General features: G+C 52.1%; 1 protein-coding gene across 1 annotated transcript; it reads right to left on the reverse strand.

The window, feature by feature from the left end:
• On the reverse strand, positions 2755 to 10995 carry AES (amino-terminal enhancer of split). Its single transcript, XM_018050799.1, has 7 exons — positions 10849 to 10995; positions 9599 to 9696; positions 7280 to 7343; positions 5919 to 5963; positions 5231 to 5293; positions 3937 to 4011; positions 2755 to 3854 (listed from the first exon to the last, which is right to left on the reverse strand). Exons 1-7 carry the CDS (start codon positions 10873 to 10875, stop codon positions 3633 to 3635), a joined length of 594 nt encoding a protein of 197 aa, XP_017906288.1. The 5' UTR covers positions 10876 to 10995; the 3' UTR covers positions 2755 to 3632.

The raw sequence follows: 27291 nt of genomic DNA on the forward strand, positions 1-27291 counted from the left end.
CCATGATAGGATCTTCATGACAACGGTGTGATTATACCCATTTCACAGATAGGGAAAACCAAGCCCCAGAGCAGTGTGAAGCTGCTTGCTTGCTCGAATCACCTTGCTGTGGGAGGAAGAGTCAGGATTTAAGCCCAGGCTGGAGACTGTGTCCAGAACCATTATGGGATGTATTAGTAATAGCTGTTGTTCCCATCCCAGTTGAAATTTTCATAGTACCAGGGAAACTTGCTTTGTGAAGAAAGGTCAGAAAAATGATTCTCCGGATTTGGGGGGATTAGAACCCGGGGGGGGGGGGGGGGGAAAGTCACTGTTCCAGAACAGCATGTGCAATGGTCTCTATTCAAGGAAAGGCAAAATGTTTCAACCTGGCTCCAGCCTGCTGAGGAGGAATAATTAGAATGATGGGCAGCAGATCCTCAGGGTATCCTGGTCCTAGAATTTATTCCTCGGGCCACAGAGTTCAGTTCAGTTCAGTCGCTCAGTCGTGTCGGATTCTTTGCGACCCCATGAATCGCAGCACGCCAGGCCTCCCTGTCCATCACCATCTCCCGGAGTTCACTCAGACTCACGTCCATCGAGTCCGTGATGCCATCCAGCCATCTCATCCTCGGTCGTCCCCTTCTCCTCCTGCCCCCAATCCCTCCCAGCATCAGAGTCTTTTCCAATGAGTCAACTCTTCCCATGAGGTGGCCAAAGTACTGGAGTTTCAGCTTTAGCATCATTCCTTCCAAAGAAATCCCAGGGCTGATCTCCTTCAGAATGGACTGGTTGGATCTCCTTGCAGTCCAAGGGACTTTCAAGAGTCTTCTCCAACACCACACTTCAAAAGCATCAATTCTTCGGCGCTCAGCCTTCTTCACAGTCCAACTCTCACATCCATACATGACCACAGGAAAAATCATAGCCTTGACTAGACGGACCTTAGTCGGCAAAGTAATGTCTCTGCTAGGGCCACAGAGGCCAAAGATAATCTATTCTTTAAAACATTTTTTAAAATTTTGAGAGAAAAAAAAAAGATACCCCCCCTGCCTGGATTTACCTGGCAGTCCAGTGGTTAAGACTCCATACTCCTAATGCAGGGGTTCGATCCCCCTGCCTGGGAACTAGATCCTGCCTGCCACATGGCAAAAAGATAAAAATTGTGAAGTAGAACACACAGAAGAGTGCCCAGATTATCATTTGATCACTTATCACAAAATGAATACACTCATGTAATCAGACCCCAAGCTTCCATCATGGGTAGAAGTCTGCTTGGGTAACCCCATGACATGTGAAACTATATAGGTCACTTGGGCCTGTTCTTTATATAAATGGAATCACACAGCATCTTCTGTTTTGTACTTGGGTCCTTCAGTGTTCTGTGTGTGTGCTGCAGGTGTTGAGTGAAGTGGTTTCTGGTTCTTTTTCTGACTGCATAGTATTCCACAGGCAGCTGGTGTCACAAATTACCCTTCCGCCCTTTGATGGACAGCTGGTAGTTTCCAGTTTGGGGCAATAATGACTTGTTACAGCTGCTCTAAACACTCTGGTGGCATGCCTGTTGCATGGATCTAACATTGAAGTCCAGGGGCATTGCTGGGTGCCAAGCAGTCTTTTGGAGGCAGATGTTAACAGTTTATATTCCCCAAGTCACAGAGATGAGTTTTGGGGTTTTTCGCTGTTGTTGTTGCAGCATGTGGGATCTAGTTTCCCGACCAAGGATTGAACCCTGGCCCCCTGCATTGGGAACACAGAGTCTTAACCACTGGATCACTGGGGAAGTACCTGCATTAACATATGAGGATACATGTTAACCAGGGAGTGGTCTCATTACATTGATTTTTGCACGTGATTTCTCTGTAGTGTGGGAGGTGGTGGGGTGCAGGAGGGTCCCCCTGTCCCCTCTACACCTTCTTTCTTGAGGGACAGAAGACATTTTCTCTGAAGTTGGCTGTCGATCACTACCCCTTGCCTCATTCCCTGTGCCCTTGGCCACCTGGAAAGCCACTGGATCAGGCAGATAGTTGAGAATTCCCTGGTCTCCTCATGCTCCTAGTCCCTTGAGAGTGAGAGTTCTATGCCAAGAAGCCCTGGCAAAGATCTTGCAAAGATCTGGAAGATACTGCAAAGTCAAAATGATGGCTCCCACTCTCCAACCCGCTCCCTGCCCTCAGCCCCATATCCTGGGTGGGGAGACTGATGTTCTCTTGACTGAAGTGCCAGGTGCCCTAGGGAACCACCTTTCCTCCTGGTTCCCCCTCCCCAGGTGGTCCAGCTTGGATGCAGGGGCATGAAGGCAGGCTCCAAGTGGTCCTTGGAGAGTTGAGGTCCAGCCAGGAATCAGTTCTCTGATCTGGAAGAAGCCATCTGTAATGCGGGCGCAGTGACTGCTCATGATCTTAACATCTGTCTCTTAAGGGTAAAGAATTTCACTTAGGAACCATCTGGCCTGAGGCTCAGAAACCAGTCCCACCACTTATGCTCAGTGACCCCTTAGCTTTTCTGAGTCCTTTTGCCTACTTGTCAAAACAGCTGACCAGACCTCAAACACCTAGGCTTTACTGTGTGACCTCGAGCCTCCATCTGACCATCTCTGGGCTAGGGACTGCGTTCAGAAGCTAAATTATATTTACAAGCTGGACTCAGTTAGGACTGTTCATATCCAGTCCCATAACAGAGGAGAGGACTGAGGCTTGAAGGAGGCCCCCCTCCTCCCCTGGGAAGGGAGTCACCGCGGGGCAGCCCGCAACACAGAGGCAGAAACACAGCAACCAACCTTCTCACGTCTTTATTTGAAAGGCACAGCTAAGCCCACCCTCGATACAGCATTTTCACTTCTCTCCATAGAGATCAAACGACTGAACACAACAAAAGCTGACAGTCTAAAAGGCTATATACAGACACAGGTGTGGGTGTTGCTTTTTTTTTTTTTTTACATTTTTGTCTTTTTCCTTTTTTTAATATCCCTTTTCTTAAAAGACAAGCTAGTATACTGGAAAAGGGGGGGGGGGGAATAAAAACCAAGACAACTTGAGTACCCTCATCTTTATTTGGGAAGGGGAGAAAGGAAATTCTGAGTTGCTGGCCCCACTGTTGCCCTGGGGCTAAGCTCGCTGTCGGTGGCCCCTCTTTCTTTTGTGGGTGCGGGCATCAGGAACTCATGGAGGGTGAGTGGGTGGGAGGGGGAGACGCGGGGTGCCCAGGGTGGGGAGGGGCAGCTAGCATTGTGTTTGCATGCAGTGCCAGAATGGGAGGCTGGGGTGGGGGCCCCCTCCTGGCGGGCAGACTGTCAGTTACATGTGTGTGAATCAGGGAAATGCAGGGGGTGTTGGACCTCTTGAGGTTTTGCTCCCTTAGGACCTGGCCTCCCCTGTGTCTCCAGGCCTCAGCTTGCCTCATCTGTGGTATGAGTGGGTACTGACCCATTCAGTCTACAGGGGAGGAGGAGGGAGGCCAGGAACTGGGGGTAGGAGCCAAGCTAGGGTAGGGCACAGAAGCAGGGCGACAGCCCCAGCAGGCAGCTACCATAAATACTACCAGAGTTTGGCCAATCCCAAGCTATCACTGTGTCTCGCGTGCTGAACCTTCCTCTCTCTCAGTGTTTGTCTCCCCTCTGTCCCACCCCCCACCCTCCCCATCCCAGCCGCCCACTAATCCGACTTCTCGCCGTCGTCCTCCTGGTGGGCGTCACCGTCATGCCCGTTTTTGTCTTCCTTGGAGAGGTGGGCCTGGGAGCCCAGCGCTGACAGCGAGAGGAGGCCGGTGCCCGCGCTGACCGCCGGCAGAGAAGGGGGCTGCAGCCCCACAGGCAGGGGGGTCAGGGGCAGGGCCAGAGCCTGCAGCTGAGACAGCTGGTGGGCTTGGAGCTGCTGCTGCAGTACACAAACAGGGGAGCATTAGCCCCCTTGAGCCCCCCTGTCCCTCCCCCATCCCCCCACAAGACCCCAGACGTACTCGGATGATGGAGTTCAGCTCAGGAGCAGTGACCTGCTTAGCCCTCTCGATGGCTCCCAAGACCTGCTGCTGGTGCTGGAAAGTGGGGGGTGGGGATGAAGAGGTGACAGATGATTCACCCCGTCTTGTTGGGATTTGTGGCACAGAGCCCAGAAGTCCCACTCCCATCTGCACTGTTAGAGCCCTCCCTCTCCTCGATTTCCCATCTCTCCCCTCAGGAAACTCCCCTCTCTCCAGGTGATTCCTTTCACAAAGCCTCAGTCTCTTCATCTGGAAAATGGGATACATAGAAATGCACAGAAGGCCCAAAGGGCTTGGTACCAGAATCTTAGGAAACCGTGGACTATGACCAATGCCACATGCAAAGAAGTCAAAGCTTGTTAAGGGCTCAGACCAGGACTGCTAATGGAAGAGATCTGAGGTCTGCTAACCCAAGCTCCTCTTCCTCCACAGCCGTGAAGGCCCAGTGAATTCTGGCACAGCTGGGCTATGAGTCGAGGTTCTGGGCAATCCCCAGCTTTCCCTGAAAATTTGTCTCTTTGGCTATCAGATGCTAAAATCTGCCAAGCTCCTTTTGTGCCTTGGCTACCAGGGAGCCCTTGCTATGAAAGGAAACCATAAAGCTAGATTTTCAGGGCCCTAAGAATCTCCTTCTCTGGGGCTTCCATGGTGTCCTCCTGGAATTGTCCCTGGGCATCATCCCCTGTGGGACCCTAAGGTACCAGCAGAGTTTAAAAAGAAAACGATGAATTATCAGCGGTAAATCTGGCAGAGAGCAGAGGGGTCTTACGTGACCCAGACGTGTGTGTGCGCGTACAGTGGGCTTCACACCGAGAATCCCAGGAAACAGAAGAGGAAGACTTGGGTGCATAGACCCTTTGTGTGTCCATGTGCTGTGTGTCTATGTTTTGCATCTGTGTATTTGTCTGTTGCATCTGTCTGTCTGTATGTCTGCCTCTGTGTGCGGAGTGCCTTCCTGTACACCCAGTGGCCAGCAGGACCAGGCAGATGTATCTCAGGAAGGTGAAAGGCAGAAACAAAATTCTTGGTGCAGTGTTCGGCAATGTAGCTGACATTTTTACAGTGCAATGACTCACGCAGGCTGGGAATTCCACAGCAGGGTGAGGTCCTTCCCTTCACCCCTGGGGTTTCTCCTGCACAGACTGGCTGATGGCTGGGAGGTCCAGAGAAGGCAGGCGTGTGCCCTGGGGCACACAGATGGCTACAGAGGGGTGGGGCTGAGGGAAGTTCAGGGTCTATCTCCTCCCAGCAGACCCCCAGGGGCTCTGCTCACCTCTTGGGACAGGTAGGGCAGGACCTGGGCACATATCCCATTTAGCCTCTTGACGATTTCAGCCTGGAACAGACAGACACTTCAGCCCTGGGCAGCAGCCAGCCAGGGCAGGTGCAGACCAGCCCTGGAAAGCCCAGTGGTTCTGTCTAATCCAAGAGGAGGCCAGCTCGTCCCAGGATCATATCAACTCATCAGGCCCATGGGCACCCGATCAGCAGCAAAAGTGGCCCCAGGGGCTGAGTCTCTGAGGGTAGCTAAGAGCCCAGGACAGAGCGAAATCCAGGCCCAGTGGCTTGGGGTCTGGGTGGCCCTGGAAAGATGCCCGATGCCTCACAGGTAGTGAGCATTCCGTGGGAGGGAGGGAGGAAGAGGTCGGGGCAGCTGGCATCAGAATTCTCTAACATATCTGAGATAGGGTTTGGAGGGTGGGTTGGCAGGTCACATCACCCCCCTCCCCCAGGGCTGTCACAAAAGAGAGACAATGGAGTGGGGGTGGCAGGTCCTGGGAAAGCCTCTGCCCTCCCCCTCAGGGAGAGCAACCTCCCAGGGAGGCCTGAGAAAGAACAGAAGTGGGGGGGCTCCGGAGGTAACAGGATACCAAGGCAGTCTTGGTTCTCAGCCAAGGGGTGGCGGGTTCCTACCTGCCTGGGCGGGGCGGGAGGGCGGAGGAGGGGGGAAGGGGGCATACCTGCTTGTGCATCTCGATGTTCAAGCCATAGGACATCTCGTAGTACTGTGTAGGGGGGAGACAGAAATGGGGGCGGGTGAAGGATGTGGGGCTCCAGAGACAAAAGACACGGGAAGTGACAGAGAGAGACAAAGAGGGGGAGAAAGAGAGAGGTAGGAGGAGGGGAGGGCAGGCGAGAGAGATGGAGTCGGAAGCGGGGAGACACCCACACCTGGAGCTGGGGCCCAGGTGCCTGGTGAGGATGCTAGGGACGCCAGTGGGGCCCTGAGTGCCCCATTTCTGGAATAATGACCTCAACCCCTACACACACACACACAGGCACACACACAGGCACACACACAGGCACACACACATTCCAAGGCTCCTAATCTTTTATCTTTATGTGTCTTGTCTGCGGGTGGCCCCGGACTCCAGGGAAGTTTGTCTTCCTGGGTATAAATAATCGAGGATAAACAAATCATGTTGGGTCTGCCTTTGGGGCTAGCGCCCCCCCCCCTCATGCCCCACATCTGACCCTGCACCTCCCCTGCTCTAAACCTTCCTATGACTCCCCATCACCCCCTAGGGAAGATAGGGGGAGAAAGCCAGGTTTGTGTGGTCTCCCCTTCTCTGCCCAGCTGGCTCCTATCCATTCATCAGGACCCCAGCTGCAGTGCCTCCTCCTCCATGCAGTCTTTCTCCAAACAGGAGCATACCCTTCTGGAGTCCCCTAGCCCCATCCCTCTGAATCCAGAGGTTCCTTGTCCAGCTCTGCTTCCCCCATGGCCTGGGGGAAGTGGGCTCTGGGCTGGACTTAGGCAGGGGTTTTGATGCAGAAATCACCACCTGGTGCATATGAAGCGAAGCAAGTGATTCCAGCAGTGTGCAGGGGCAGGGTCTCCAATGTCAGGCCCAAGAAGGAAGTGCCACCCCCTCCCTCCCTTCCACCCACCCACCTCAAAAGAGTGTCAGCCTCCTGCCTGGGGAAGGGGGCCCTCCAGGAGTCCTCCTCTGAAGCTTGGACTAGGAGGGGTTAAGCCTGGGATGCTCAGACAGTGGGGGTGGGGAGGGGAGGGATCAACAACCCCCCCCACCCCCAGTTCCTGGCTTTCACAGCCACTGGCTCCTCCGCTGCCAAGGACAGCCAGGGACCTGGCAGGCCCAGGCCGCAACCCGGTGGCTTGGCACCTCGGCCACTGCCTGGGCCGGCAGCCAGGCCAACAAGATTAACTCAGCCGGCCAGGGGCTGGCTCAGCGGAGAGCAGACCCTGACTTCTCGCACATCCCAGAGGAGATGGCCAGGGTTCAGACAGCAGCTGCCAGTGCTGGAGGGGGACCTGGGGTCCTCTGGCCCTGCCCACCAGACCCCCAGGCTGGCTTACCATCACGTAATGACGCTGCATTTCTGACTTCTCGCTGGCCAGCTTGTCACATTCGAGTTTCAGACTGAAGAAGAAGAGGGGGAGGGCCGGGGCTGGGATGATGTCCCCCTCATTGTGCAAGGGAGCCCCAAACTTTGGTGGGGGTCAGAGAGAAGAGGGGGGAAGGGAACCCACAGGTGCCTTAGCTGGAAACTGGGGATGATGAAACCCACCTTGAAGATGTGGGGGTGGAGAAAGCAATGAAAATAATAAAATCAGAAGTCAGAGCAAATACCCTGACTGTAGGTCAGACAGGGATTCAAAGAAACTTTTTCCTATCGTGAAATCCAACGAGGTCAGGGCTGTTAACGTCAGTCTCCTTCATAAAGATGATGCAATGGATGCTCAGAGAGGTTGAGTGAACAGGCTCAAGGTCACACAGCCAGGAAGCTGGCTTCAAAGGCCATACTCCCACCCACTGGGCAAAACTCTCCAGCAAAGAAGGAATAAACAGACATTGCTCAGAGGTTACAAGGGCCCGGAGCCCACTGGCAGGGCTCTGGACTGAATTCAGTAAGGAATCTTCAAAGGCCCCCAGCCCATCTTGTGACCTCTGATTTCCCTGGTTGGGGGAGGGGTATAAATTTCTATCACTGGGTAATAGAGTTGGTGATCCCCCTCCTCTCTTGGGTTGCCCCAGCAAGGATGAGCTTTGGATATTTCTCAAAGGCCCTCAAGGGGGTGTCAGGGTGACAGGCAGAGAGCTGAGGCCACAAACTCAACTAGATAAACTGGGTCCAAAGTTCAGTCCCGCCACTCTGATGCTGTGTGACTCTGGGCAAACGCCTCTACCTCTCCAGGCCTTGGTCACTGAGTCTGCTGAGCTCCAGCCTCCGGGGTGGGGTGGTGAGGACAAGAAGAATTAAGACCAGAAATGTTCTTCATGTTGGCATACAGTAAGTACCCAATAAATATTTCATTCATCTTGTGGTCACCCCAGGGGACTTAAGAGTTTTGTTCCGCCAGACTGACCATGACTTGTATACCTGGGTTCACAGGTGAGCCACACTTAGTCTAATTCTCTTTAAAAATGTCCATGTGTGACCACTGTTAAAAATAAACTCAGGCAATTTCATTCCAAATTCGGCATTTCTGGCCTTTCCTGAGGGACTGGTAGATACTGTGACAGCCCCAACACAGTGGAAGCCCTCAGTGTACACCAGGAAGCCTAAGCCTAGCGAACAGAGACTGTGAAGTTCAGAGATGGGGTGTGACCTATCTGAGGTCACACAGTGCTCTGGCAACATCTCTAGAACTGGATCGGCTCCAGTGGTCACTGTGATGTGTGCATGGGCCAGGCAGGGAGAGGGGACCCCCTGGAGAGGCTCAGAGAGGCCAGATCTGTTGGGCAAAGCCCCTAAACCCTCCATATCACAGGATTAGAACCTTCAATCAACTACACCTGCGATTCCTGATCTTTGAAATGGGCACAATGATAGGACAGCAGGGAAGACGAAACAAAAGTATGTTCACTCTTCAGCAAATGGGGAGAATGGGCAGTACCCTCTAAAGAACAAATATATCACTCTTTCCAATTTCTTCTTGCAGAAATCCCAGGATCCTTCAAAAAATACTTCTGTGTGGGTAAATAGATCCAGGGAGGATCAAAACCCCACTGGTATATAGACTCCCCATCTGATTCCCAGGCAAAGACCACTCTGCAGCACAGCCTTGAGGATCTGCTTCCTTCAGTCCAGAGATAGGATCTAAATCTTGCTACTTTCTTGCTGTGCAACCTCAGAAAATCTCTGGGCTTAAGTTTTTCCAAATGTAAAATGAAAAATAAATAGTTCCTTTCTCTTTAGATCAGGCACATGGCAAAACCCTTTAGCAATGTCAGATTCAATTCTGGAGGGAGAATCACCTTCCTGCTGGGTGGCAGGAACCCATTCTCCAAAACCAGGCTACAGATTTGGGGGTTGGGGGGGAGGGCTTTGGGGAGGTGGAGAATCAATCACCAATTCTAGATGCTGGGGGTCTTTTATCCATTGGTGTGGGGGTGGGGAGAGGGGCTCTAAAACCAGACAACTGAGTCTGGGCAAATTATTGACATTTTTGATGCCTCAGATTTCTCATCTACAAAAATGGGACTGTTTTAAAGACTAAATGAATGTCATATCCCTGAAGTGGTAAAGACAGCGCCTGCCACCTAAGACCTTCAAGGCCTCTATTTTTTGGAGTCTGTATATAAAGCAGAGGCCACAATCTCCGCTCCAGGCCTCAGTCTGGAGCAAGGGGCTCCACCTTCTCCCGAGTCGGGACCACCAGCCCCCAGCTCACCTGTGGTACTGAGCCTGCAGCAGTTGAAACTCATCTTTGATGCGATCGCAGGAGTCCGAAGTAGTGAATTTGAGTTGCTGGGGGAGGTGCGACGAGCCCTGTGGGGAGGGGGCGGCGGCCCGGGTCAGGACCCCACAGGGCAGACATCCACCTCTTCCCCGCCACAGAGGCCCCAAGGCGGCGGCAGGCGCAGCTGCAGCGCCCCCCCCCACCCCTGCCCCACTTCCCGGGCCCGTGTTTACAGCTCCTGGCGCGGCCCCCGCCCTCGCTTCCTGCCCCCGCCTCTCCCAGCGAGTCGAGGGGGGTGGGTGCGCCCTCTCGTCCTCCGCCACCCCCAGGCTGTGGGGGTGCGTCTGAAGGCCCGCCCTTGGTGGGGGGCAGGGTGCGCCCTCTACCGCGCCTCCAAAGCGCCGGGAGGGGTGCACTCTGAGCGCCCAGTTGCCTCTGGGGGTAGGAGAACGTGTCCTAGAGAGACCCCCCCAAGTTAGGGGGGAATGAGGTTTCCTAGCCTAGTCCCCCTGGGGGAGGGGCCTCTCTCACCGCCTGAAATTTCCGAGTGGGGGCACGTCTGATTCTGAGCACCCTTCCTCCAGGCCCCGCTCTTCCGGGAGGGGTGCGCCTTGGGTCTCCCCCCACTCCCGGACCCCGAAAGCACCCCCAGCCTTAGAGGTGCCTGGTGGGGCTTCCGGGGCGCCCTAGGCCTGAGGCCAAGGCCGCCGAGGCCCATCCTGGCTTGGGGGGGTTGGGGGCAGGGCCCGGGCTGGCGCGGGGTCGGGGGATCTAAGCTGGGAGCTGGAGGGGACCTGGCTTGGAACCTAGCGGGGTACTCTGGTCCCGGAAGCCGGGAGAGGGGCCGGGAGCTACGGGGGATGGGAGGGAGTCCGGGAGCTGGCGGCGGGGGTGGGGAGTAGCGCTGGGCCCAGAGCTAGAGGGGACTGGGCCCAGGAGTTGGGGGGGAGATGCCGAGCTGAGAGCTGGGGGGTGGGGGCGGCCCGGCTGGGATCTAGAGCTGGGGGCACAGGGCTTGGACCTGGAGAGGGGCGCTGAGTTTGGACCTGAGGGGGGGTGCAGGGCCCGAACCTGAGGGAGGGAATGGTTCGGCTGGGAACTGGGGGGGCCGGGCCGGGACCTGGGGGGACGCAGGGCCCAGAGCTTGGGGGATGGCCCAGAGCTTGGGGGATGGCCCAGCCAGGAACTGGGGGTTGCCGGGCCCGGATGGGGTGGGCGCCGGGCCGGCGGGCCCCGCTTACCGAATGCCTGCTTTGTGGAAACATCATGTCAGTCGCGGCGGGGGGCGCGGGCTGCGCCCCGGCTGTGCGCCCCGGCTCGGGCTGCTCGGGGCGCCGGCGGCCGCGCCTTTGTCCCGGCGCCGATCGGCAGCTCCCGGGGCCGCCGCCGCCGCCTCCCGCGCCCGGCCTCGCCCGCTTCCTGCGCCCCCTCCCCGCGCGCCCGGCCCCGGCGCGCCCCGGGCCCCGCTTCCTGCGCGCCCGGCGCCCCTCCCCGCCCCTCCCCGCCGCCCGCCTCCCCGCACGCCCGGCCGCCGCTCCTATTGTCTAATGGCGGCGACGCCGGCAGTGGCCGCGGCCTCGGCTGCGCGGAGGCTCCGGCTCCACCTGCTGCTGCCGCCGCCGCCGCCGCTTCTGCTTCCCGGGCCCCGTGCGCGCCGCCGAGGGGGGGGCGCGCGCCCGGGGAGGCCCGCGGATCCCCACCCATCCGCCTCCCCCGAGCAGGCCGGCGCGGTGACCTTGGGCCCGGCGCGCCCCCGCCCCGCCGCGGCCCCTGCTGGCCTGGTGGCCGGCACGGCCGCGCCTGGGCCTCGGTTTCCTCATGTGTCAGAGCCGGGGGCCCCTGCTGCCCCCATCGAAACCTCCGGCGCAATCATGGCGCGACCCGGACGCGTGCCATGGACATGCTCTGTAACCTTGGCTCACGGGATGTTTTCTGAGCCTTGATTTCCTCTTCTGTAGAAAGAGGTGGTGATAACCACCGAGCTCCTGGGAGCCATGGCTTCCACACACATTTATGGAGCGCCTACTGTGTGCCAAGCCTCGCCCCGCTCCAGGATGTGGGGTGGGAGGGGATACAAAGTCCAGGCCCTGGTGGCCCTGGTGGAGATGTCATGAGACATAGAGACAAACCCATGAACCACATCCCTAGCAGGTCAGACAGTGGTAACACCTATGGGGAAAACAAACCAGGAGGGAGGGCCGGAAGGTGCGATTTTAAACAGAGGGAGGTCAGAGGGCCTCCTTGGCCTCTAAGAGGACCCAAAGGTGAGAGAAGGAGCTGGCAGGCTATGGGGGTAGTGGCTTAGTCAAGGAGGCAGAGTCAGCCAGCGCAAAGGCACTGAGGCAGCACTGCCTGGCACGGGGTGGGGGGTGGAGTGCTTGGGAGGAAATGAGGGCAGGGACGCAGGGCCAGCAACTTCATGCATTCTCATAGGGCCCCAGCTCCCAGAAGGGCTGTGCTCTGGTTAATGATCCGCCCTTGTGGTCTCTGGAAATTCCTAAATGATTTTTGAACGGGGTCCTCACAGTTTAGTTTTGCATTGAGCCCCGCAGCTTCTGTAGCCGGTGATAGGGAGGGACAGATGCTACAGGGCCTGGTGGGCGGTGTGGAAGACTTGGGCTTTTACTCTGAAGAGTGGTGGGAGCCCTGGAGGGCTGTGGGCAGAGGAGGGGCCGGGCCTGACTCAGACCTGGAAGAAGCTATTGAAATAATGCACGGTGAACCCAGTGCAAGTGCTAAAATACACAGGCTTTTAATAATCACCATCAACGGCATCAACTGTGCACCTACCTCCTGGATGAGTTTGACCTCTTTGGGCCTTGAGTTTTCCTGTCTGTAAAATGGAGTTTGGACCCTTGTCACCTTTCCTGGGCAGATGAGGGGTTAGGACTAGGTGGAGATGAATAAGCAAAACTGAAGGCTCTTCTGCCCCTAAAGCACTTGAAGATAAAAGAGCAGTTTAACACCATATTTTTTCAGTTCGGTTGCTCAGTTGTGTCCAGTTCTTTGTAACCTCATGGACTGCAGCACACCAGGCTTTCCTCTTCATCACCAGCTCCCGGAATTTGCTCAAACTCATGTCTATCGACTCGTTGATGCCATCCAACCATCTCATCCTCTGTCATCCCCTTCTCCTGCCTTCAATCTTTCCCAGCATCATATTTTTAATTTCTTTCCTTAGTTTTCAATTCAATTCAGTCACTTAGCCATTTCTGACTCTTTCGCCAGGCTTCCCTGTGCATCACCAACCATTTTTAGTTTAGTTCTTTTTGTTTTTTCCCTGGCTATACCATGGAGCTTGTGGGATCTCAGTTGTCTGACCAGGGATTGAACCTGGGCCACGTCAGTGAAAGCCCATAACACCATATTTTTTTAAATAAAAATTAACGCCAAAAAATTCACCATGAAAAAATATCAATATATTAAATAAGGTAGGATCCAATGGGACCAGAGATGAATTAGTAAAATGTGGGGTTTCCTTAATTCCGTTGCTGGAAGAGGAAAGTCACAAATTTTTAGTAAGTTTACTGTTCCTGGACTAGTAACCCTGGCAGTCCAGTGGTTAGGACTCGTTGCTTCCACTGCTTTGGTTGAGGAACCAAGTGGCATGGTTGGGGAAGCGAGTGGCATGGACAAAAAAAAAAAAAGTTATAGAAAGTTTTCTGTTCCTAACCGTCCTTGTCCTGGAATATGTGTACCCCACAAATTGTACTGGAATCCTAGATGGGAATGGGCTACAGAGTTTTCATGGCTCTCGGCAAAATGAACACACAGGGCCTCTGACTCAGAAAAGATCAGGAATTTCAGGATGGTGACAGCAGAGCATCAGACTAAGTGCAAGTCCTTTCCTTTTCAAAAAAAAAAAAAAAAATGTTTATTTGGCTGCCTTCATTGGGCTGATCATGTGGGTGCCCCGAGGCATATAGGAGCTTAGTTCCCCAAGCAGGGATTGAACCCTAGTCCCCTGTATTGCAAGGCAGATCCTTAACCACTGAACCACCAGGGAAGCCCTAGGCCTTCCTTTGAAGGCAGAGTCCTGTAGGGCTGCCTGAGTCACAGGCCCAAGAAACCAGCCTTACTGCCAGTCCTCCCCACCCTCTGTGGGGACCAGATGCCCTTTCTCCTGGGAGACCACCTGCATCCAGGCAGGCAGTTCCCTGTATTCAGGTGTTTGGTGACCATTTTAGCAGACCAGACTTGGAGCTGGTCAGACACCTCAGTACAGTGGGGTAAGGGCTGGGCCTTTCAGTGTGTAGAAAAGCCCAGAATTGCAACCCAGACTATGAATAAACCAACCCACCTGTTTTAAGTTTTTACCAGTCTCTGTTTTAGCATTTTAACCCTGCCATTATACCCATTTTAAGAATGAAGAAATGAAGGCACCAAGAGGTTAAGAGACTTGGGCAAAATCACATAGATGGTGGGTGGCAGTGCCAGGAGGTCAACCCAGGTCCCTGGGCCCTTGATGTCTATGTGATCCTGACCCTCTGTTCATTGTTCAGTTGCTAAATCATGTCAGACTCTTCATGACCCCATGGACTACAGCATGCCAGGCTTCCCTGTCCTCCACTATCTCCTGCAGTTTGCTCAAACTCATGTCCATTGAGTTGGTGATACCATCCAACCATCTCAACTTCTGTCACCCTCTTCTCCTCCTGCCCTCAGTCTTTCCCACATCAGGATCTCTTCCAATGAGTCAGCTCTTCGCATCAGGTGGCCAAAATATTGGAGCTTCAGCTTTGGCATCATTCTTTCCAATGAGTGTTCAGGATTGATTTCCTTTAGGATTGACTGGTTTGATCTTGCTGTCCAAGGGACTCTCAAGAGTCTTCTCCAACAGTACAATTCGAAAGCATCAATTCTTTGGCACTCAGAAGAACCTCGTGGACAGTATGAAAAGGTTTTTTAGGTGGGGCATAAAGGCAAAGCATGGTAGGGAGACTAACTGGAGAGGGCCAGGACTCTAGATGATGAAGGACCCTGAGTTCTGATCTGAGGAGTTGTGGTAGTACCTGGAGGGCACTTGGGAGCCGTGGAAGACTTTAGAGCAGGGTTGCCAGTTACCACTCTTAACATTCTCGCCTGAACCATTCTCTGGGGTTGGCTGTCCTGGGCACTGTGGGGTATGGAGCAGCATCCCTGGCCCCCATCTATTCAATGCCAGGAACCCCCAGCCCCAAATCCCTGGGGCAAAATCGCCCCCAGCCAAGGAGCACTGACATAAAGCAGCAGAGAGAGACCACCACGGCTGGTGGCAGAAGATGCTTGCTGGTAGTGGGAATGGATATAAGCAAGTTAGGAAGCCAGGAGACCAGAGCGGATACCTAAACTAAGGTTCAGGAGAGGCCCAGGCTGGCCCAGGCCCGCTGTCTGGAGGAGCTTTGGGGGTAGAAAGAACAGAATGCTAGGGACTTCCCTGGTGGTCCAAAGGCTAAGATTCCACATTTCCAATCCAGAGGGCCCAGGTTCAATCTAGTAGTGAGTCTTGACCTAGAGAAAGCAACTATGGGGGTTCATTGTCATCGTCTTACAACTTCTGTAGGCCTGAAATATTTTCAAAGTCAAAAGATGAGTGAATAAAATGTGGATTTCCTAACTTTATGGTCAGATGCTGATCTCTAAATGTCAATAAGAAGCAGGGGGACTTCCTTGGTGGCTCAATGGATAAGACTTTACGTTCCCAATGCAGGGGCCCCAGTTTCCATCCCCAATCAGCGACTAGATCCCTTGTGCCGCAGCTAAGACCCTGCGCAGCCAAATAAATAAATAGTTAAAGAAAAAAAAAGGACAGTATGCCAGTGGGTGGGGGAAAGACAGGGCAAAAGGGAACAGTCTTCATCATATAATTAATTTGGGGAGGGGGGAGGAAACTGGGGCTTTTGAAGACCTTACTGTCAGAGTAGCTGTCATCCACACCCCTCAGCTCCTACCCGTCCCCATCCTTTCCCTTCCCTTGGGTTCTCCGGCCACATATGGGGCCAAGTTGGGGCGGGGATCTGTCTCGTGTATCCAACAGCCTGAGACCAGCCTCTCGGCCTGCTTACAAATGAGCACTGGGCCCCGAGGCCTCAGGGCAGAGCCAGGCGCTGGCTGGCCTTTGATGGATGGGGCTGCGGGGCCATTAATCAGAGGCGGGGGAGGAAACAGGTGGCCGCTGGGCGGGCACGGGGGACCTCCCTGTGATAGGGCTGGTGGAGCAGGGGCCTCAGCTGTCCGGCCTAGGCTTGAGACCCTGGCCGCAGGAACCTGGCTAGGTGAGCCCGGGACAGTATAACTTTACTGCTCTGTGCCCTAGCCCCCCTCCCCAAATGGAGCTGTTATTCATTCACTCCCTTGGTCAACATTGATCACACCTCCTGTGTGCCTATCATGGTTGTGAGTGGAGGTTTACAGCAGTGATTAAGGAGGACGAAAATCCTTTCCCTAGCAGAGCAGATGGGCTTTAAAAACTTGACTCAGGTCCCGCCCCTCCTCTGCTCACAGCCCTCCAGGGCTCCCACCTCCCTTGGGATAAAAGCCAAGACCTCTCTCCAGCCCACGAGGCCCCACTTGACCTGCCCAATCCCCTCCCTGCCCTGCCCTCCTCCCTCTCTCGTCCTTGCTCACTCTGCTCCAGACACACGGGCCGCCTCCTCCTCCTCAGTGTTCCTCCAACATGCTAGGCACGGTCCTGCCCAGGGCCTTTACACTGACTGTTTGCCCTATGTGAAAAGCTCATCCCCGAATCCCACTTTGGCTAATTCCTTTGTCTCCTTCCAATCTTGACTTAAGTGTCACCTTCTCAATGGGGCTGTGTTGTGACTTTTCTGTTTAATTCTGGTAGGGCTGGTGGAGGATGTGTAGGGAGACACTTTCTCCAGGCATAGAACTTAAGAGGGCACCAAATCTCAGTCAACAAGAGACTTACTATTTTAACGCAATAAGTACAATTTTAAAATTGTGGTAAAATACACATAAGATTAGGGCTTCCTAGGTGGCTCAGTGGTAAAGAATATGCCTGCAATGCAAGAGACCTGAGTTCGATCCCTGGGTTGGGAACATCCCCTGGAGAAGGGAATGGCAACCCACTCCAGTATTTTTGCCTTGTAAATCCCCTGGACAGAGGGCTACAGTCCACGGGGTGGCAAAGAGTCAGACCCGACTATGCATGAGCCACCATATGAAGGTATTATTTTATTTCCCTTGGGTGTATACCCAGAAATGGAATTGCTGAGTCAGAGGGTAAGCTTATGTTTAACTTTTGAGGAATCGCCAAACTATTTTCTACAGGGGCTGTACCATTTTACATTCCCAATTCCAATGTACAAGGATTCTAGTTTCCCCACATCTTTGCTAATAACTGTTATTGTCCTTTAAAATATATATAAATATATATTTTATACATATATATGTGTTTTATCCACCCATTCTAGGAGATGTGGTGATATCTCAATGTGGTTGCGATTTGCATAAGGCAATATTTGAACAAATCAAAAGTAAATGACAACATTTCCATGATGAACACAATTTCAAAATTTTAAATAAAAACAGGATGCAGGGACTTCCCTGGTGGTCCAGTGACTTGTCTGGACCAGTACTGTTGTCTGTACTCCCAATGCAGGGGGCCGAGGCTCGATCCCTGGTCAGGGAACTAGATCCCACCTGCCACCACTAAAGATCCCGTGTGCTACAACCAAGACCTGGAGCAGACAAATAAATGGAATATTAACAAACAAACAGACTGTACCCAGCTCTGCACTTGCCTATCACCCACTTTACTTGATTCCCTCTTCCCAGTGGCAGCTGCTGCTTGTCCTTCATCCTCCCTAATCCAGTAATGAGGTTAATGTTCCCCCACCCCTCCCCAGGCAGCATTCAAGATCTTAGTTCCCCAACCAGGGATCAAACCCATGACCCCTGCAATGGAAGCTCGGAGTCCTAGACACTGGCCTGCCAGGGGAGTCCTGAGGTCAATGCTTTCTTTACTGCATATGACTCACCACCATCTGATATATGATGTCTTTATGTATTTATTTGTTGGTTTTCTCCACCACTAGAATGTTAGTTTCAGAAGGGAGGGATTTTTAAAAAGTAATTATTGTAGTTGATTCCCAACACTGTGTTAATTTCAGTTGTGCCTGCCTGTTAAGTCACTTGAGTCCGACTCTTTGAGACACTATGGACTGTAGCCCACCAGACTCCTCTGTCCGTGGGATTCTCCAGGCAAGGATACTAGAGTGGGTTGTCATTTCCTTTTCCAGGGGATCTTTCCAGCCCAGAGATGGAACCTGTGTCTCCTCCATCTCCTGCATTGGCAGGTGGGTTCTTTACCACTAACGCCACCTGGGAAGCCCCAATTTCTATTGTACAGAAAAGTAAATGTTATACATACATATATTTTTTCATATTCTTTTTCATTATGGTTTATCACAGGATATGAATATAGTTCCCTGTGCTATGCAGTAAGACTTGTTGTTTATCCATCTAATATATAATAATTTGCATCTGCTTATACCAAACTTCCGATCTTTCGCTCAGAAAAAAGAAATTTTTGTCTGCCTCAGATATAGTTGTACCTTCAGCACATAGAACAGTGACTGGCTCATTGTAAATACTGAATAAATGATGAAGGTGTGTGTTGTTAGGATCCACTGGGTTGTTGGGAAAATTAAATAAGATAGGTCCCAGAAAGCATTTAGCACTCATGGCTGACACATGACATCTGGGACTCAAGGTTTATGGCCTGATAGAATCCTCTGATTGGCCAGGCTTGGGTCACATGATTACCATAATTCAATATTTATTGTGTGAATAGGTGCTCTGATTGGCCAGATTTACTTCACCTGACTTTTCCAAATCCATTAAAAGAGGAAATGAGTGATTATTATTACAAATTACCATTTTCCTTCTCCCACCTTCCTTTGTTTAACAAATATCTCCTATTAAAGCAGAGACGTTACTTTGCCGACTAAGGTCCGTCTAGTCAAGGCTATGGTTTTTCCTGTGGTCATGTATGGATGTGAGAGTTGGACTGTGAAGAAGGCTGAGCGCCGAAGAATTAGTGCTTTTGAACTGTGGTGTTGGAGAAGACTCTTGAGAGTCCCTTGGACTGCAAGGAGATCCAACCAGTCCATTCTGAAGGAGATCAACCCTGGGATTACTTTGGAAGGAATGATGCTAAAGCTGAAGCTCCAGTACTTTGGCTACCTCATGCGAAGAGTTGACTCATTGGAAAAGACTCTGATGCTGGGAGGGATTGGGGGCAGGAGGAGAATGGGACAACAGAGGATGAGATGGCTGGATGATATCACGGACTCGATGGACGTGAGTCTGAGTGAACTCTGGGAGTTGGTGATGGACAGGGAGGCCTGGTGTGCTGCGATTCATGGGGTCGCTAAGAGTTGGACACGACTGAGCGACTGAACTGACTGAACTGCTGTGAGAAAAGGGTAGGGAATAAACTGACATTAATCAGGCCAACAACAACAAAGATGACTTTATTCTTTATTATATAGCTCCCATGGAACTTGGCAGGGAAGGCCTCTCTGAGGAACGTCTGTTTAAGCTGACAAAAAGGATTGAGTCCATGGGAAGATCTCGGGAAGGGCATTCTAGGCAGAGGGGACAGCAAGTGCAAAGGCTCTGAGGTCAGACCGACCTTCCTTCCATGTTTATGTGCTTTGCACTGTAATGTTCATGCATGCGTGCATGCTCGTGTCCGACTCTGTTACCCCATGGACTGTAACCCCCCCAGGCTCCTCTGTCCATGAAATTCTCCAGGCAAGAGTACTGGAGTCAGTTGCCATTTTCTCCTTCAGATTCTTCAGCTGTCAACATCATTTCCCTCAGGTCTGAGTGCAAGTGACCAAAAAAGAACAAAAAGTGAAATGGCTTATTTATTGATTTATTTTTGGCTGCACTGGGTCTTCTCTGTTGCATGTGGGCTTTCTCTAGTTGCAACGAGTTGTGGCTACTCTCTAGTTGCGGTGTCTGGCCTTCTCATTGCAATGGCTTCTCTTGTAGTGGAGCGCTGGTACTCGGGCTCAGAAGCTGGGGCACACGGACTTAGTCACCCCGTGGCACGTGGGCTCTTCCCAGACCAGGGTTCGAACCTGTGTCCCCTGCATTGGCAGGCGGATTCTTAACCACTGGACCAGCAGGGAGGTCCCAAATGTGACTTTTGAAGGAGATAAATCCCTCACTCCTGTCTCCCGAGTCCAGCCCTGCAGACAGCATCTTCTGTCCACAACTCATAAAACCCAGGAAAGAAAAACAGACAACAGTATTGATGCTGTGGATGGCCCAGGCCTCCTGCAGGCTGGGAACCTATCTAAGTCTTCGCATGTTTGTTTACTAGTAACCCATTTTGCAAATGGGGACAAGAGAGGCTCAGTGAGAGCGCGGCTCACCTGGAGGTCACTCAGCCTGGCAGGGGCTGGGAATCCAGGCCTCTAGGCCTTGACACCGCACCCCCAGGGCCCAGCTTGACAATGAGTGTGTTTTGTTTCTGTGCTTTTCCTTCTCCCTGGAGCTTCTGATTGCACCCTTGGGAGCCTGGTGTTGGCAGGTGCGGGAGCGGCTGTTGGGGTGTTTAAAGACCTTTAAAAGGTCTTTCTCAGCCTTTCCCTGGGGCTGGGTAGTAATTAGGTGCTGAGATTAGGGGCTACCCCCAATGGGTGTGTCTCTGGGGGCACCTGGGGACATTTGGGGGTTATGGGGAGCAGGGAGCTGTGGCTGCCTACCTGGCCTGCCCTTCAGAAGGCCCCACAGCCTCTCCTGAGACACCTAATGGCCAAGTGCCAGCAGTTGCTTTGCAGCCGGTGGGCTGTGTGACTCTGGGCAACTCTCTATCCCTCTCTGGGCCTCTGCTTTCCCATCTATGTTGTGGTTGAGGGTATAGTGCAGACCCCACAGGACCTGTACAGCTGTACTCACTCCCTGGTGCCTAGAGCCCTCCACCCTCCCCTTAACAAAATCAGTGGCCCCTTCATTGGAAGAGGCCAAGGTCTACCAAGCTCTTGCATAACCCCAGTGCTGTTCTGAGCACTTGAGGTGGGCAGGACGATCACTCCCACTTGACTGCTGAGGAAAGTGAGGCCCAGAGAATTTGAGAAACAGACCCAGGAGCACACAGCCTGTGAATGGAAGAGCCAGGATTTGAACCTCAGTCACCATCCTAGGCTTCTTTGGTGGCTCAGATAGTAAAGAATTTGCCTGCAATGCAAGAGACCCAGCTTCGATCCCTGGGTCGGGAAGACCCCCTGGAAAATGGAATGGCAACCCACTCCAGTACTCTTGCCTGGAAAATCCCGTGGACAGAGGAGCCTGGTAGGCTATAGTCCATGTGGTCGCACAGAGTCAGACATGACTGAGTGACTAACACTTTTGCTTCACCATTCTAAGACTGCTGCTGCTAAGTCACTTCAGTAGTGTCTGACTCTCTGCGACCCCATAGACGGCAGCCTACCAAGCTCCCCTGTCTCTGGGATTCTCCAGGCAAGAACACTGGAGTGGGTTGCCATTTCCTTCTCCAATGCATAAGAGTGAAAAGTGAAAGTGAAGTCACTCAGTCGTGTTTGCCTCTTAGCGACCCCATGGACTGCAGCCTACCAGGCTCCTCAGTCCATGGGATTTTCCAGGCAAGAGTACTGGAGTGGGGTGCCATTGCCTTCTCAGACTACCAGCAAATATTTCCCGACATGCTACTGAATGTGGGCAACACTTTTAGTGTTTTGCATGAGTGCTGTGGAATAAATGGTGTCCACCCACCCCCTGCCACATCACAGGCTTGCGATGAAGCCCTGACCCTCAGTGGGAGAGTATTTGGAGGTGGGGTCTCTGGGAGGGGGTTCAGGTTAGATGAGGTCTTGAAGGTGGGGCCCTCGTGGTGGGATTAATGCCCTTCTAAGGAGAGGAGGAGGGGTGAATTCCCTGACAGTCCAGTGGTTAGGAGTCCGTGCTTTCATTCCTGAGGGCCCAGGTTCAATCTTTGGTTGGGGAACTAAGCCTCTCACAAACTGCTCCACCCTCCCCCCAAAAAAAGAGGAGACCAGAGCTCGCTGTCTCTCTGCTGTGAGAACACAACAAGAGGTGTCTCTCTGCTGTCCAAGCAGAGACCTATCACCAGACTCTGACTGTACTGTCACCTTGATCTTAGACTTCTGGTCTCCAGAATGGTGAGAAACTAAATGTCAATTGTTTAAATCACTCAATCTATGCAATAGTACCCAAGCAGACTAAGGCAATGAGTTACATAATTTAATTCCCAGAATAATCCCAGGAGGAAATGGTTATAGCCAAGGAGACCCAGAGGCTCAGAGAGAGCAAGACACACCTCTAAGGTCACACGGCCAGGAATCCACTGACAGAGATGAGATTACTCTAGTCTGGCTAGTTTTCAGTCCCACATATGTCTCCCTAAACTTTCATGTTGTTGTTCAGTCAATAAGTCATGTCTGACTCTTTGCAGCCCCATCAGTTCAGTTCAGTTCAGTTCAGTTGCTCAGTCGTGTCCGACTCTTTGCGACCCCATGAATTGCAGCACGCCAGGCCTCCCTGTCCATCACCAACTCCTGGAGTTCACTCAGACTCATGTCCATCGAGTCACTGATGCCATCCAGCCATCTCATCCTCTGTCGTCCCCTTCTCCTCCTGCCCTCAATTCCTCCCAGCATCAGAGTCTTTTCCAATGAGTCAACTCTTTGCATGAGGTAGCCAAAGTACTGGAGTTTCAGCTTCAGCATCATTCCTTCCAAAGAAATCCCAGGGCTGATCTCCTTTAGGATGGACTGGTTGGATCTCCTTGCAGTCCAAGGGACTCTCAAGAGTCTTCTCCAACACCACAGTTCAAATGCATCAATTCTTTGGTGCTCAGCCTTCTTCACAGTCCAACTCTCACATCCATACATGACCACAGGAAAAACCATAGCCTTGACTAGACGGACTTTGTTGGAAAAGTAATGTCTCTGCTTTTCAATATGCTATCTAGGTTGGTCAGAACTTTTCTTCCAAGGAGTAAGCATCTTTTAATTTCATGGCTGCAATCACCATCCGCAGTGATTTTGGAGCCCCAAAAAATAAAGTCTGACACTGTTTCCACTATTTTCCCATCTATTTCCCATGAAGTGATGGGACCAGATGCCATGATCTTTGTTTTCTGAATGTCGAGCTTTAAGCCAATTTTTCACTCTCCTCTTTCACTTTCATCAAGAGGCTTTTTAGTTCCTCTTCACTTTCTGCCATAAGGGTGGTGTCATCTGCATATCTGAGGTTATTGATATTTCTCCTGGCAATCTTGATTCCAGCTTGTGCTTCCTCCAGCCCAGCGTTTCTCATGATGTACTCTGCATATAAGTTAAATAAGCAGGGTGACAGTATACAGCCTTGACGTACACCTTTTCCTACTTGGAACCAGTCTGTTGTTCCATGTCCAGTTCTAACTGTTGCTTCCTGACCTGCATATAGGTTTCTCAAGAGGCAGGTCAGGTTGTCTGGTATTCCCATCTCTTTCAGAATTTTCCACAGTTTATTAGACTACAGTATATGCCAAGCTTCTGGTTCCACTGAGCGCTTGATAGACAATAATTTTTTTCTTTGGTATGCAGTGGGTTTTCCTTGTGGCATGTGGGCTCCCTGTGTGGGTTTAGCTGTCTGGCAGCATGGGGGATCTTAGTTCCCCAACCAGGGATCAAACCCCATGCCCCTTGCATTGGAAGGTGGATTCTTAATCACTGGACCACTAGGGAAGTCCCAATAATTTCTTTTAAAAGTTCATAAATTCAAACACGTTCACCAGTTCACCAATGTGGAGACACACAACACGCACAGATACACATACTCACACACACCAGGACCCCATCTGCTCAAAGTGGATAAGTAGCTCCTTTCTCTACCAACTGGACTGTCCACCTTGGTCAGCACAGAGCTCCCATCCCTTTTTGCGTTAAATGTAAATTAATTGAAAGGAAATTTTAAAATTGAGTCCCTCAGTTGCACAGGCCACACCTCAGGTCCTCATCAGTCACTGGGGGCTGCTGGCCACCACACTGGAAAGTGCAGGTGGCTGTCATCAATCACCATGGTGGGACATTCTATAGAGAGCATTCAAAAGCAATGGTTTTCATCTGGGGGTGATTCTGTCCCTAGGGGACACTGGATGATGTCTGGGGACATTTGTGGTTGTCAAGAATTGAGGGGATCCTGGCATCGAGTGTGAGGGGAGCAGGGAGGCTGCTCCACACCCCACGTGACCCAGGACAGTCCCCAACAGGGAATGACCCAAACACATGTCAGCAGTTCTGGGGGCACCCTGGGATAGGACAATGAATCTCAAACAGGTCCCCAGACCAGCATTCCCTGGGAGCTTGGAGGAAAGGCAAAAATCTCCAGCCCCATTCCCCAGCCAAGACTACCGCTCACACCCTGCAATGCACAGGACAGCTGCCATGGGCTAGACCTACTGTTGAGTGTTGTTCTCAGTCATGTCCGACTCTTTGCATCCCTGTGTACTATAGCCCGCTAGGCTTCTCTGTCTATGGAATTTTCCAGGCAAAAATACTGGAATGGGTTGCAATTTCCTACTCCAGAGGACCTTCCCCACCCAGGGATGGAAACAGCCTCTCCTGCTATAAAGTGAAGTCACTCAGTCGTGTCCCATCCTTTGCGACCCCATGGACTGTAGCCTGCCAGGCTCCTCCATCCATGGGATTTCCCAGGCAAGAATACTGGAGTGGGTTGCCATTTCCTTCTCCAAGGGATTTTCCTGACCCAGGGATCGAACCCAGGTCTCCTGCATTGCAGGCGGATTCTTTACCATCTGAGCCACCAGGAGCCCCTAATCTTACACGGTAATATACTTTTACACTGAAATTGATGGAAATGAAGTGAAAAACGCCATGTCCCCAGTTGCCCTGGTCACATCTCAGGGGCTCAGTGGCCGCAGCGACGAGCATGCCGGGCAACACCAGATTTGAATACTGCCATCCTGGGCGGAAAGTGCTGGTGGGCAGCGCCGCGTGAGACCCTCCTCAAAGTCAGTCCAGGCTGCCAGCGCGAGCTCCAGCCCCGTGACTAGGGCGCGGAGGCTGCGATTCCACGGCTGTCCACAGGGGGGCAGCGTGTCCCAGTCCCCGTGCACGGGGCGGAGGCAGAGCTGGGGGCTGGCAGCCATCCGCTTGCACATGCTTGGGGAGCGTCCACCGTGAGCCAGGCTCTGTGCTGAACACGGCGCTGCACACTACACAACCTAGTCCAGGTTACCCCTCTGTGCTTGGAAACTGGTGCTGGGGCTGTCCTGGGCACTATGGGGTGTGGAGCAGCACCTCTGACCCCACCCAGGCAATGCCAGGAGCCCCCCAGTCATGATGACCACAGATGTCCAGTTACTCCCCAGTGTCCCCTGGAGGGCAGAACTGCCCGGAGAGGATCCCCTGGACTAGCGGATTCCATGACCCCCCAGGCGACTGGGTCCCATGGCCATCTGACCTCTGAGGTCCTGGGATGATGCACACATTTATTATTATTTTATTTTTTATTTATTTTATTGGCTGTGCTGGGTTTTCATTGCCGTGCTTCCTCTTCGCTCATAGCAGTGGCTTCTCTTGCTGCGAGGCTCTAGGATACATGGGCGTCAGTAGCTGTGGCACGCAGGCTCAGTAGTTGCGGCCTGCGGGCTTAATCGCTCTGGCGTGTGGAATCTTCCTGGACTAGGGATCAAACCCAAGTCCTCTGCATTGAAAGGCAGAATCTTACCCACTGCACCACCAGCGATATCTGAGACACTGCTGACATTTAAATACACACCTTAGTGGGAGGGAGGGGAGGTGACTCACACATGCTGGGGGTCACCATGGTTTACACCATCTGACCATTGGGAATTTATTCTGGTGTCTAAAGTGAGGGAGAGATCAAATTTATTTTTCCATCAAATACTTAACACAGAATCCCTTCCCCCCTCTAGGACACTTGAGTCTAGATAATTCTATGTGGGGGGCCATCCTGGGAACTGTGGGGTGTGGAGCAGCATTGGGGCCCCACCTACTCAATACCAAAAGCCCCCCACAGTGTGATGACCACAGATGTCCCCCAACATCACCCAGTGTCCCCCTTGTGCAGAATTACCCCTAGTTGTGACCATCAGAAATGTCCCTGACATTGCTGGCCATCTCTCAGTGGGGCAAAATTACCTCCCCCTGGGAATCACCATTCCAGTGAATGGACTCGTTACACACATCAATATACTTTTAAAATATTTATTTATTTTACTGCGCCAAGTCTTAGCTGTGGCTCTCAGGATCTTGTTTTAATCTTTTTTTTTTTTTTTTTTTAAGTTGCAGTGTGGGAACTCTTAGTTGCAGCATGTGGGATCCAGTTCCCTGACCAGGGATCAAACTGGGGCCCCCTGCACCGGGAGTGCAGAGTCCTAGCCAGTGGACCACCCAGGAGGTCCCACACACATCAATATTTCAGTTATGAACTGAAGATAGAGTCTAGGGAGTTCTCTGGTAGCCTAGTGGTCGGGATTTCAGGCTTTCACTGTTGCAGCCCAGGTTCAATACCTGCTCGGGAAGCATCCCGCAAGTCGCATGGTACAGACAAAAAAAAAAAAACAGTAAAAGAAGGAGATGAACAAAAAAATGCAGTCTATAAGGATTGGGGAAGGACTTCAAACTTCTTTTGACCATGACATCTTCACTCAGTAAAACTAAATTAATTAATTAGAAAATATTTATATACATGCTCAGGACAGATATTTTTTAAAAATTATTTATTTGGCTGCACTGGGTCTTAGTTGTGGCATATGGGATCTAGTTCTCTGACCAGGAATCGAACCCTGGCCCCCTGCATTGGGAGTCAGAGTCTTAGCCACTGGACCACCAGGGAAGTTCCAGGACACATATTTAAATACATACAGTGCTCCAATCAAAGTCGTCCAAGATAACACTTCTCCTTGCCCAGCACGATGCATTATACTTCTTATTCTGTATCACTGAAAATAAAAATGTGGGTCATGACCCACTAAATTGATTTCTTGACCTGCAGATGGCCCAAAACAATGATTAGAGTCCAAGCTGGGAAGGGCACAAGTCAGGAACTCAGATCGTAAAGCCTGTGGACCTCAAGCAAGATATTCTTATGCTAGGGTCACTGCACTGAAAATGGCCAGTGGCTACTTTCACGACCTCGACACATCTGGCAGACACAACGTGGCTGGAGGGCAGGCATGAAGAGCTAGTAGCCCGGCTCCACATATATGAAGTTCAAGAGCAGGTCACACTAACTCAGTAAAGACATGGACAAAGGACTTGAGTAGGCTTTTCCACAAAGAAGATACACAAATGGCCAAAAAGTGCATGAGAGGGATGTTTAACATCATTAGTCATCAGGGAAATGCAAATCAAACCACAAGGAGATACCACTTCACACCCATTAGGATGTCAATGAAAAAAAAAAAAGAAAAAGCAAAACCTTTTTTAAAAAAAACCATAAAACCTAGAAAGTAACTAATGTTGGCGAGGATGTGGAGAAATCAGAACCATCATGTTTGGTTGGTAGGAATGGAAAGTTGGTGCAGCTGCTGTGGAAAAGTCTGGTAGTTCTTCAAACTGCATTTCCTGCGTTGGCAGACAGATTCTTTACCACTGAGCCATCTGGGAAGCCCCGGATATGACATTGGGTATGTGCCCACTGGTTGTGCCCACTCTCCT

Source organism: Capra hircus, chromosome 7 (assembly GCF_001704415.2).
Source record: "Capra hircus breed San Clemente chromosome 7, ASM170441v1, whole genome shotgun sequence".
Classification (NCBI taxonomy): Eukaryota; Metazoa; Chordata; class Mammalia; order Artiodactyla; family Bovidae; genus Capra; species Capra hircus.